At 47.2% G+C, this 13,064-nt stretch overlaps 1 protein-coding gene across 3 annotated transcripts in view; it reads right to left on the bottom strand.

Moving 5' to 3' along the window:
* col11a1a (collagen, type XI, alpha 1a) overlaps positions 1-13,064 on the bottom strand; it is an 83,961-nt gene that overhangs the window by 18,306 nt on the left and 52,591 nt on the right. For all 3 annotated transcript variants that reach the window (XM_048266017.1, XM_048266018.1, XM_048266019.1), the window contains 12 exons: positions 12,947-12,991; positions 11,721-11,774; positions 11,406-11,459; positions 8,683-8,736; positions 8,487-8,594; positions 7,481-7,570; positions 5,381-5,434; positions 3,377-3,484; positions 2,984-3,091; positions 2,240-2,293; positions 2,051-2,104; positions 1,813-1,920 (listed from right to left, as the gene is read on the bottom strand). In XM_048266017.1, coding sequence (XP_048121974.1) covers positions 1,813-1,920; positions 2,051-2,104; positions 2,240-2,293; positions 2,984-3,091; positions 3,377-3,484; positions 5,381-5,434; positions 7,481-7,570; positions 8,487-8,594; positions 8,683-8,736; positions 11,406-11,459; positions 11,721-11,774; positions 12,947-12,991 — 891 coding nt within the window. The remainder of the gene's footprint in view (positions 1-1,812; positions 1,921-2,050; positions 2,105-2,239; positions 2,294-2,983; positions 3,092-3,376; positions 3,485-5,380; positions 5,435-7,480; positions 7,571-8,486; positions 8,595-8,682; positions 8,737-11,405; positions 11,460-11,720; positions 11,775-12,946; positions 12,992-13,064) is intronic.

Here is a 13,064-nt window from a genome sequence, read left to right as displayed (position 1 = left end):
GCGGATAGCACTGCACCGTGACACCTTAACAGCCGTCCTGTGGTGAAATGGCACTTATGCAAATCAGCCGAAATCTGTTTCACACCGTAGGGGCGCGGCGTTAACGGCCGGCGGTTTTAGAGGTGCATGCTGCATGCACGTGATGCCCTTTTGTCTTCTCACTTTCTACCAACCACCCCCCCCCCACCCCTCCCAACTCCACCCTCCAATCTCTTCTGTTGAACGACTCACATTTCTTTCCCATGCTGCTGTGCAAATTGGAGGTTGATAGCAATTGGGAGGGTAATTAATGGGCAATTCAGTTTTATGCACACGCCTCAGTGTGTTCGTCTCTTCAACTCGGCGGTGATTATCTGCCCGATCCAAACAGGCACGTGGGAGAATAGGCATGGGGGAAATGATCGTGTTGGTATGGGGGCAGTAAAATGCCACTGCCCCCTCCACCCACCCTCAGCAATAAACCGATTCATTTTAGCATTTATATATTTCATCACTTGCCCTCTGTGAGACTCATCTGATGTGGATGCGCTATCAATTCTCGAATCCTTCCCTCCATTTGGTTCGCCTGCATCCAAACCTCCTTGCATGTATGAGTTATATCTATATCTATTTCAGAGTCACAATTCAAAGGGGCCCAGACTTCATCACCCGGAGCCGCTGGGTCGCCACAAGGACATCAAAAGGTCCAATCCTTGGCTGCTATTTGCACGGCAAATAGCCCGGGCGCGTCTCTGGCGAGCGCAGAGCTGGCGCCCGTACACACACGCGAATGCAGATGCCTGTGGCTTTTGGCGCGAGACGTTTCTCTGTACCACTGCAACTACTCTCTCTCAGTCAAAGGTCATTAGTGGCGACAGTTATTATGCGGCGCAGATATAGAGGGAGACAGAGAGAGAAAGAGAGGAAGAGAGACAGAGAGAGAAAGATAGAGCATTGCCGGGGTGGAATGATCTTCGGGATGAGGTCAGTGGACGGGATTAATAACATCAAAAGTGCATTACGCCCAATTAAAGTGCAGTGGAGTCCAATGACTAGCACATTTGCGAGCGCTTTAGTGGGCTAGCACCAGGCGCCAGTCCGAGTAACTCCATTATGCTGACAATGTCCCTTCCAGTGGACTGAGGGGATAATTCATTAAAGCTGGAATAGGAGAAGGCCCCGCTCATCAGGAGGAGGGAGGAATCGAGCACGGAGGAGTTGTGCTGCTTATATTTCGAGAGCCAACTATTAGTGGGTGGTGTTGTAGCAGCGCTTCCCTTCTGTTTGTCTCTTGTTGCGTGCACTTCACCTTTGATGACTTCCACATTATTTTAGTCACAAAAGCCGGCAGCACAGGCGGTCGGATCGTCCTCTGTACCCGTCCTCCTTCCGCCTATCTGACCCAGTTCGCCGCCGGCGCTGTGCCAGATCAGGCCCGGGCATGGCCCGGGTGCGTGGCTCCCATCGTCTCAGCGGGTGTCTAGGGGAGAGAGCTGCTCCACGCACAGATCTAGCTCTTCTGTTGTTTTTGCTCTCTGCACGAGCGTTTCACTGGAGCTGTCAACAGCTCTTTGATTATGCTGGTTCAACGGAGGGGCAACACGCAACACTATATGGAAAGGCCAAGCAGCACCCCTGTGGATCTTACCTTCAAACAGTCTTTGAATACAGAGCACGTGGCTGCATAGAGGCTTTATAATCATCTGGTCTGTGATGAGTTGATTAGTGTTATGCTATGCTAGTGATATGCTGCTATTCATATCGGGCTATTGTTTGGAAGGCTGGCGAATAGAGCAGTGATGTGGAGATGGGCAACAGTGGGCAATGACTCACCTGCAGGCCGATGGGACCAGGGGGTCCGGGGAATCCTCTGGATCCCTCGTCTCCCTTCTGACCGAACATGCCCTGCTGTCCTCGGGGACCAGGTTCTCCATCACCACCCTGTGAGGTGAGGTGAGGGACAGAACAGAGTTGACCACTTGCAGACTTGTGTCCAACAGAAAGCCTTTGAGAAGCGAGAGACACAAGACGAGCAGACAAGAGCGTGTCCGTGACGCGTGTCAATACTCACAGCAGGTCCAGGAGCGCCGATAGGACCCTGCAGACCAGCTGGCCCGGGAGGACCCTAGGGGACAGAGAAAGGATGTTCTTATAAGAGGCTCATGTACATGATCTGACGAGAGTAAGAGGTCATTCTATCTTCCAGAGTCTTGACTTGACTCAGGAGAGCATGGCTAGAGAGAAGAGAATGTGTGCTTACCTGTTCACCTTTGTCTGCTTTGCTTCCCTTCTGTCCTGGTTCACCAACTTCTCCCTGGAGCACACAAACAAATGTGTCACAACTGCCCTTTCAACATCCAGTGCTGTTACCCCCCCACAAAAGCTAAATATTTTTTTGAAAGGCAGGAAGCACAAACAGGTATTTTATACTTTTATGTATACTAATGCATGCTTTTTGTTTTACAAAAGTACAAAAGAGATAATTGTCTGTATCATAGACAAGTGTCACATTATCAAGTACAATGTATGCAACAGTAGGTACAGAGCTAAAATACATTAAATTAATACCACTTAGATCTAAAACGATTAATCAACATCTTTACATAATCTTTGGACAGTGTGCTTAGTGCCCTGAACAGATTATCGATGCAAAGACAGTTGGTGCAATGATAAATTACAATATCTGGAAATATGCTTTAGAAATACATGGCACAGACAATAAATTAATGAATAATTTCATGTTTAGACCATAATTATCAGTTGGGGCTACTTTGGGAATGATGATGGATGTGCATAAGAGGAGAGGCAAGAGACAGATCTGCCGTGCAGATGGCAGGGGTGTGGAGATGATGATGAGGATTGATGACTGGTCCCATCTTTTTCTAAGCCTGGGCCAGCCAGGCTGCTGACTGATGGTGGCAGCATTAAAACAGCAAAACAGCAGCCATTTTGGTCCAGTTTCTTGCCACTAGTATTCGTCCAGGACAGCGGAGGGCAAACTGACCTTGTCTCCGTCCTCTCCGGGGGGTCCCTGAGGTCCAGCAGGTCCTGGAAGACCGACCGGGCCCTGGACACCATCACGACCAGCTGGGCCGGACGGTCCTTTCTCTCCCTGTGAGAAAACACCAAACGCCACACCGTCAGTGCCATTATGACTCAGTTGTAACACTGTTGTATATTAAGATACCTGAGCTACTGACATGGCTAGATAATTATAGTGGTGGCATCTTACACAAAAACAAACCTTTGTGTTTACAAGTTCTGTGTCCAAGTGCCTATTTTAGTTAACCTTTTCTTTCCTACTTTAGCAAATAGCTGAATCATGCAGTAAAAAAAGCTTTATGAGATGGGATCCGATTTGACTGCGATAGCTGATAGAGTGGTGTCCGTCACTCACTGGTGCACCCTTCTCTCCAGCGGGGCCTGGGGGTCCCTGAGGACCTGAGCGTCCAGACAGGCCGATGGGGCCAGCTGGTCCAGCAGCTCCTCTCTCTCCTGGTGAGCCCTACAGACGCAGCAGAGACAAACACATGTGTCAGTGACACAGGTCTATTTACATGATAATTCTGTGTATGGTGTTTGAGAAGTGCTATAATCAAGGGCTAAACTGAGGGTAGCATGCTCTCTACAGATTCGTTGTGACGTCCAAGACAGTGCTGAGGGGTTGGTATGTTTATACACAATAAGAGCAATTATGTGTTCCCATACAACATCTTTACATATGAATGAGTGCATAATAATACTAATGACACAAGGAATTATTAGTCATTTTTCAAGGACATCATCATTTCTCATTTTTTGAGGACATTTCAATGTGATTGTGAAACAGAGGCACTTCATGTGAAAGGATCTTGTATTAGAGACAAGATGCCCAGTCTGTTGTTCTCCTCCTGGTACTTCCCCTTCTCCTCTCCTCTTCTCTCCTCTTCTCTTACGGCATTGTGCGGAATCGTGGGGCCTTCAGGTCATCACTCAGCACTCATGGGCACAGTTAAGCCCCGTGTAACAGGCATAAGGAGACGGATGTGCAGCCTCTCACTGCCTTGAGTGGGCCCTGCAGGCAGCCTTAATCTAACCCTGAGGCCAGCCATGATTGCACAGGTGTCAGCTCAACCTCTCCAGAGGAGCCCTTCTGGGCACTTGGCAACGGGGGAGTGGGAGGGAAGCTGGGTGACGAGATCGTTAGTTCATGTCTGATGAGTGTGGCGGCTGCTGTGCCGTGTTAAGGATCTGTTACCACGGGCGTGGGTGGCATGAGTCTGTCTTTGGGAGTGTGAGCATGCATGTGCATATGACTGTGTGTGTGTGCGTGTGTGTGTGTGTGTGTGTGAGTGTGTGTGTGTGTGTGTGTGTGTGTGCGTGTGTGCATGTGTGTGTGTGTCATATGTGATGTACTTATCAAGAGTACCATTAACAGACAGCAGGGGGGGTTGTTTCTCAGAGATGGCCTCACCTACCCCCACCCCTAACGAGAAGCAGGGAGTGATATGAACTAGCAGATATGAGCAAGTGATCAAAAAACACAATGATGAATAAGGTGTGCGGCACAGTATGCTTTCTCTGCCTCTCTCTCTATCAATCTATCTCCCTCTCTCCCTTACTCTGTCTCACTGCCTATCTCTTTACACGCATGGGGTTCCATTTATAAAGTCACAGCATCTTCACCCAAATGCAAATAGGCATGACAAATCCTGCTGAATTTCAATGGGGTCTCTGCCATGATGACTCTTGGCCCATCCAAACTAATCTCTCCGCTAACGCTGTCAAGCTTCACCAAAGAACAATTACTGAGAGGCACCACTGTACTTATCTGCTGTCCGTAGGAAAGAGTAATCCACACAGAGGAGGAGAAGAATGTCATTTTAATCCAGAAAAAAAGGGGCCATAAAGACAGCTGGGCTCTGCCTCTGTTGTGTTTAATCGAACTTGGCAGCTCCCTGAAGCTCGGGGGGTAATTATGAAGCCAGACCCCCGAATCTATCAGCTAGGGAAACCCCTAGGTGTGGAGGCGCGAGCTCCAACTTCTGCTCTCTTCTGGGAATAGATTGCAGCTGCCCCCTAGTGCCGGATGCTGTGCGTCGTGAGGGCAGATGTTCACGCTGCGGGGTGCAAACTGGACCTCCAAGCGGGCGTTGGAGGTGGGGAGTGGTCAGCTACGGTGAGACTGCGGGGTGCCTGACGTGGACGGCGGGGTCTGCCCACGCTTCCTCTCGGCCCTCGGCGCTGCGCCGCGCCGTCCGGCCCTCGCCTGCCAAAACAGCTGGCTAATGGCCCCATTAGGTCTAAGCGCCGCGGGCTGGCGTGGGCCCAAAGTGGACCCCTACGAGCGCCAAAAGCGGCAGTGGACATGCAATCATTTCACATGAGTTGAGGGCGAAACCATGGCAACGGGGGTACTTACGACTGGACCGGGTGGACCCTGTGGACCTTCTCCTCCTTTCAAGCCAGCTGGACCCTGAAATAGAGATAGACAAGTGGATGAGAGTGCGCAGCAGAAAACAAAGCTAATCAGAAAAGAGGCAGCAGCAAACACACATAACTCCAGAAGCTAACACTTTTGGGACCGTTGGCTGGATGGCTTCAGACTTAAGACTTCACACGCCTGTACAGTATCTCTGTGCAATATGTCTCTCCACCCACCACCTCCCCATCCCCTTTCCATAGTCTCCCAGATGCTGGACGCTATCAGCCCATACTCCGGGTACCTTTAAGTGGGGATTTCTTTTCGGGTGTCTGCCTGACTGGGTACACTTTTAATCTGGCGACCAACAACTATACAGCGCTATCCTATGGAGGGGGAGAATGAATACTGATCTCCCCATTAGCCTACAGTTTACAGAGCAAACTCATGGCGGGACTTCCAATGGACACGCACAACAACAGCAGGGGCTCTCACTTCTCATAAAATCAATGGGACCGAATCAATTGGATCAACATCAACATAAATTGCTAAACCAATTCTTGGCAACACAGAGTAAAGAACCTTTAAGATTGTTTAAGACGAAAGACATTTCTATTCATGGTCAGGGGCTGTTGATTTTTTTGAGTTTGAATATCACTAACTCTATCCAATTGCAGGACTCATTCTAGTGCTGCGCTGGGTGCAGTTACTTTGTGCACTGTGTGGGCAGTGGTCAGCCGTGGGCTGGAGCCGATCGTGTGCATGTGTGTGTGTGTGTGTGTGTGTGTGTGTGTGTGCATGTTTGTGTCCTAGACATGCTCCGCACCATTAATCTGCGGAGGGAGCGAGCCAGGGGCAGGCGCCGGCTGAGTGCTGCTGCCGTGCTGGAGTGCTGTGTCTCCAGTGGCTATTTATCGGCCTGCGTTTTCTCCTCTGGCTGCTTTTCATTAAGGCTATTGGAAAATAGGGGAGCCTAGAGTAAACAACCAAGTGGTTGGTGTCTCTGTGTGTGTGTGTGTGTGTGTGTGTGTGTGTGTGTGTGTGTGTGTGTGTGTGTGTTGTGTTTGTGTGTTTGTTTGTGTGTGTGAGTGTGTACAAAGATTTCCATATATATTTAGTGTGTGTGGGCTAGAGGGATGGTGGACGTGTGGGACTTCTTTATTACCTTCCCCAAAGAGGTTATGCTTTTGGGTTGTTTGTTAGTCTGTTTGTAAGCAGGATTATGCAAAAACTAACAGTCTGATTTTCATGAAACTTTGAAAAGTATAACATGGGCCAAGAGAGAATCTATTACATTTTGGACTGGATGTGAATTATGGGGGAAAATCCACAAATTTAGTTTCACTTTCAATAAAGAACATTGCAGCATTTCACCTCAGCGGAGGTCTGAATCCCCCAAGAGCATTTCTGGCTTGTGTGGCTCTGTTTTATGTGTTTGTTTGTGTGTGTCTATGTTTGGGTGTGTGTGTGTGTGTGCCAGCACTTGCGCACGTCCCAACAAATGCTCACAGCTCCCTCTCTATAATGAGACTGGGAGGCTTCTCTGAGCCAATAAATTGCAGCAGCAGAACACAATCAGTCCACTGGCTGGCTGTACTGCTCTGACCTTGAGCGCTCCGTGCCCAGTGCCCAAGGCCCAACGCAGCCCAATCTCCAGCCCGGGCTACATCTCTGTGTTTACATTCTCTAACCTTCATCATGTGCATATTTTCATTTGAACAGCATGTCCTAGTAGTCAAACAATAGAAATGGAGTTGGTGTTACTTGATGAGAGCCAATGGGTCATACAACACATACCAATGGGTGTATACTCACTATACACGTACACGTGCCAACAGGGACACAGTGAAATCACTCAGGAATTGGAAGTATTTGTAAAAAAAAATGGATAATATGCACCGTATCAGCCAGACTCCCATGGGAGTGCACCGATTGCTTGCTGTGATCCATCCCAACTGGTTTTAATGAGCTTGGTGTCCACTGCATGACTGCCTAGTGTGACTAAGTAAACTGAGGAAGTCTTGGGGACTCCGGGGGATTAGGGAGAAGGAGGAGAAAGAGGAAGAGGAGGAGGAGGAGGAAGAAGAGAGGGGTACGTACAGCGGCTCCAGGGAGACCTCTCTCTCCAGGGAAGCCTCTCAAACCCGAGGGACCATCTTTTCCAGAAGCTCCTGCGGGACCTGGGTCTCCCTAGGGAAACAGCAGAATCGAAAATAATGAGAAAATATAGAAAAGGGAAAATGGAATAAACACATTTGCAGTGCAGACACAGTGTGCAACAACATAGGTAAGCTGTACATTTTCACAATCTGACACCTCACAAAAGAAAGTATGGTAAAAGCCTGTCACGGCTAACTCTGTCTAACGACTGAGACATTTTGTTAAGTCTTGTTCAGTCTGTCACATATCATCTAACATGTGTGCACTTCTGTAAGATATTTGTACTTTCTCTCTCAAAATCGACATTTCCGACAATGGGTTTAGTTATCACAGCATGTCCTATTCAAAAAAAGTGAGCAGTTCACAATGTGAACACGTCCACGTCTCACTGTGCTCTCCAAGCCCTTGATGGCTAACAATTTTAACAGAGCCTTTGAAGACAAGAGGTCCAAATTACACAGTGAGAGAAGTGTGACTGCATTCACTCAGACGCCTGTAGCCTGCTCTTTGAATAGCTCACCTGTGGCTTTTACAGAAGCATATTAGCTAGCTAGCTCTGTGGTGACTCAGTGAAATAATGGGAATGTGGGGAGAAAAAAAAAAGTTAGCTGAGGTTTCTCTGGGTCACAGAGGTTGTGAGGGAAAAGTGTGTGCTTCTAGCCCTTCTGTGATTGGCCCGTGACCAGAGGTCCAAGCTGCACTGATAGGCTATCTCCACATACTGTATAGATGGAGGGAAGGGGATGGCTATTAAGGGAAAGGGGGGCTGTGACTTTGTAATGCCACTGAAATTGAATGAAACACAAAGTCCACTTCAAACTCCTCTATTCTTTTAGGGTAGTAGTTACTGCTAGTTGATAGTTTTCTGGTGCCGGTGAATAGAAGACGAAGGGTGTGAGCTATCCTATGCTGTGTTGTATTGTTGTTGTAGTTGCTGATGTTTTACCTTGGCACCCTCTTTACCAGCAGCGCCAGGAAGTCCCTGCTCTCCAGGGGGACCTGGGGGTCCAGGGTGTCCTCTCTCACCGATGGGTCCAGTCTCTCCAGTGGGTCCCTATCAGAACATCACACTCGGTCATTCAGTAACATTTCTGTGTTTTGGAGATTTCCACAGGATCTTACAGGGTCATACAGAAAAATACCTGTGGTCCCACAACTCCTCCAGGCCCAGGTGGTCCGGTCTTTCCTTGGAAACCCTGATGGTGGGAAGGAAGCGTTTAGAAATCATGGGAAATGGACAATGGAAACAAGAAAGCACACAAGTCATAGTGTCATATCAAGTACATTGAGTCACTCATAGAATGTGTCATGATAAGATGATAACTTCGTATTGATTCCCTAAACATAGCTTGTTCAGTGCTGTTGGAACAGCGCATACACCACTATCAATGCTAGGCTTTGATACAAATTTGAGGAATGAGCTTCAGTACAATATAAAGGCAAAACAAAGTCAGGCTAACATGCTACTAGAAGTGGTGCTAACCAAACTAGCAAACATGCATAGCACATGCATTCAATTAAACATAATGTGTTTAACATAACATGATGTCAGAAAGATAAAAATATATCCAGATGTATTCTTTCAATAAGAATTAGTGGTTTTTTTTTACATTTTTTTAATTATCATGTTTTGTTTACTTAAGTAATTGTCATGTAATTATTATGATTATTGTTATTTTTGGGGGGATTTGTGTACTTTTGAAATGTTAAACATTGTATTGAATATTCATGCTTTCAACTTGGAATACATTTCAAATTGGAATAAATGCCTCTCGCAGGCATTTATTCACTTACTCTCACTTACCGCCTCACCACCTAGTGGTAAGAGGAGGTATCACATGGCCCGCAGGGGCAAACATGATCCTCGTAAGTGACAACTAAGAAGTCTTGGCTGCAATAACAAGGTTAGCAATGCAAGGACACTACACAGGCAAGTGACACATTAAGCTCACAAGGGCCATTACACTATAAACAGATTAGATTAGATAGGTCTACAAGAAACAAGAATCTCATAAAAGCACAGACACATGATCAGATAGTGACTAACGTACAGTGAAGATAAAAAATAGAGCTGTCATTATGTATAAATTTGGAATAAAAATCCTTACGGTGTTGCTTGCATTTGGCAGCATCTACAGGCTTCATGCAAACTGATTCACAAGGCTCTACTACACACATGCAATCTACAGAATCATCTGTGTAATACAGCAATCAATGGAAGACAGGGAGCAGTAATAGACTTAAAGACTTCACTAAAGAGAGGCACAGAACACAGACACGATAATAGCCCCTACAACAGTAAACATACAGTACAAAAAACATGCAATTTGAGGAGTAATAGCAGTGGCGGTTCAAACAGTCACTTCTTGCCAAAGCAGTGAAGTACATTAATAGGTGAGGGCTACTAAGATGTGATTATGATGCTATGCAATTTTCTTCCAGCTCTTGAGCATCTTACTGTAAAGGATTTCTTTTCATCAGAGTCATGATTTTAGCACTAACCTTTTGTGTTATTACTTGTTCCGTCTCACTTACTATTGTTAGTGTAATCATGATGATGATTATTAGTTGTATTACCACTCTCATTATTATTTGTCAAATCAACATCTATGAAAATAAGGCCGGCATGTCATCAAATATCATTGAGCGCTTCCTGAAGCGTAACCGCCTAGGGGCATGGAATTGTGCTGACGGGCAGTTTACGTAGCGGCGCTCCAATCAATGCACAGGGTGGACAGTCCTGGAGAGCTCTTTGCTTTGTAATAAATTCTGCCGTAGCACACGCCCTAATGAAGCTCCTTATCGATGTCAATGGTGGCTGCCGCAAGGGGCAGGGAGAGTGGCCCTACACTAATGCGTCGCCGGGTGTGTGTGTGTGTGTGTGTGTGTGTGGGGGGGGGGGTGCAGAAGAGAAAGGAGGGAATGACAAGCAGCTCTGTGGTGGTGGCTCACCGACGCTTTTACACAGGTTTTATTGGCTCTTTAGGGTAATCTAATCTAATCAAAGATAAATGCAAGCTGGAGTCACGACGAAAGGACTGGGATGCTAGTATGTTTAACCTGAGATAAGCTCAAACCCAGAGTTGTTACTTTGATTGGCTGAAAGAACTAATGTTTATATCTTTTTATTATTTATATTCTCTTCTTTTTCACCTGCACTGTGTTTGGTTGTGTTTGCCCTTGTCTTTGCATGCTTTTGTTGTGTCTATTTGGAAGTGTGTTTGTTCGCAACATCTGTCTGTCTGTCGGTCTGTGTGCATATTCACTGCTAGCGAATTATGGGAAGCTACAGCACAACTACCCAGTGGGCCACCGAGGAGTTCCTTATCAGACGGTTGCCAGTGTATTCAGGCCAAGTGTCAGTGTAAGCCCTGTGATTTTTAATGGCATCTCTCCTGGGATGAGACTAGCAGCTGAATGAGGTGACGGTGTTTATCCCCCCTCCCCACCACTGCCACTCCCACCGTTTTAAAGCAGACAAATGGGTCCTCCTCCGCCAGCTGGCTCCGTGCTGCTCACAGGTCAATTAATATTACAACCAACGGGTTAGGGACATTTCCCTGCAAAGCTCCCTATTTTTCTCTCAGCCAAAGAGTGTGTGTGTGTGTGTGTGTGTTTGTGTGTAGAGAGCGAGCTGACAGACACGCGGGCCCCTGGGTTGGTGTAAAAGATCGCCGGCTCGCTGGGGAGACTAATCCTTCCGGGTGTGAAAGTTGTGGGCGGAGAGGGAGGTTGGAGGGTAAAGCGTCGGCCACACGTTCCCACACCCGGCGGGAAGAGTCGGCCCCGAGCCCGCTGCCCACAGTCCGCCCCGCGCGTGTGCCAGCTCAAGGGGGGCACACGCGCGGCACGGAAGATCACTCACCGTCTCACCGCGCTGGCCAGGGTGACCGGGCAACCCGTCCTTTCCAGGTGGTCCCTGTATAGATCACACAGACACACACGGTCATCAGAGACACCCTGGACGTCACTCACACACTGCACTCATCTCTGATGCCTCTCTACTACCAGGAGGGTTACACTGAAGCTTGTGTTTGCGTTCATCATCATCATTCAGACAATCATGTGCGTTTAATAATGTAACAAAGAATGAATGACCAATGAAGGTTAAACAACCATTAAAAAATAGATCAAACGTCGAATGTGTTCAGATAAATATGGGTTAAGATAAGATACTTACAGGGGGGCCCTTTGGTCCGGAGAAACCAACTGGGCCCTGGGGTCCTTGAGGTCCCTAGGATACAGAGCAAAACCAATGAGACACCAGGAGGGGCAATGCTATCAGTGAGGCCCTCACTCTCCCCACTGACAAGAGTGGAGCTCTGCATTACGCAGGCTAACAGCACCAGTGAGGAGAGGGATGGACATACAGGACGTAAACAGTCTGTCTTGGGCGGAAATCAAGAAAAAGAGTGGCAGGACACCAGACTTCGACTGGGCCATGGTCTGACATCACTCAGACTGGGAACAATCTGATTAGCCTTGCACGAATGCCTTTCATTCAATTTAAGTGGAAAACCTATATCTGATGTCACTGGAACCTTTGGCGGGCTGGGTTGCCATTTGGCTGCCAAAATCCTTTTGTTTGAATTCCGCCCATGACTGATCTCCAAACAGGACCAGACAGACATGATTCAAGCGCAGACTGTGACCTTGATGGTCAGGTGCAGATTTGAATTCCACAGCAGCCTAAAACGACTTTAGCTAAATGCACAGATATGTTACAGTATTGACATAACCATCTCTTTAGCATGCACTGGCTCACAGGCACTAAGACATGCAGTTTCTATGTGTTGGCAGGGAGTTGTATAATGCATATAAAACGTGACTAAGCAAAGTGTAATGCTATAGATTTCTATACAGAGCATAAAAAGTAATGCTGACAGTTCATTATGCTCACTGTTTTTACTGTCTGTACCACACAATGTAAATGGCATACAAATGACACAAAAACTACAGAAAAGCAATACTCTAAGCTCTATGTTTGTCACGAATCGAGCATTCCATGCATCAGTGAGAGAACAAAAGGTGAAGGGCAACAAATGAGATGTTTTCACTGAGAAATACAGAGTGAGAGTGAGAGAGAGAGAGAGAGAGACCAAGAGAGAAGAGAAAATAACAGCAAAACCCTGCACCCCACCTCCACATATTAACAACATTGGCAACCGGTAAGAGATTCTGTCATACTGTTTTACAACAGAGTGATTGTGCTGAAACGGCTGATGAGGTTTATAACAGATCTTCCCCCTCACAACTTTAGCTCTGCTCTGCTCCTAACACAGATGAGTCATCCACACATGACTGCACAAGAAAAGCTCACTCTCTCAAACGCACACTAAAGGCTATCACATGCTTTGCTGCTCTAAGGGTACAGAGAGGCACAGTGCATTGTGGGTAGAGACTTACTCTCTCGCCAGGCGGGCCTGGTGGACCATCATTGCCCGCTGTGCCCTGTGAATGGAAGAGAGAGAGACAGAGAGACAAAAAAAGAAAGAGAGAGTTTAGTCATTTGAGAGGATGTGGA

Source organism: Alosa alosa, chromosome 16 (assembly GCF_017589495.1).
Source record: "Alosa alosa isolate M-15738 ecotype Scorff River chromosome 16, AALO_Geno_1.1, whole genome shotgun sequence".
Classification (NCBI taxonomy): domain Eukaryota; kingdom Metazoa; phylum Chordata; class Actinopteri; order Clupeiformes; family Clupeidae; genus Alosa; species Alosa alosa.
Note: the sequence above shows the minus strand (reverse complement) of the source record. Positions and strands in the feature narration are given on the sequence as shown.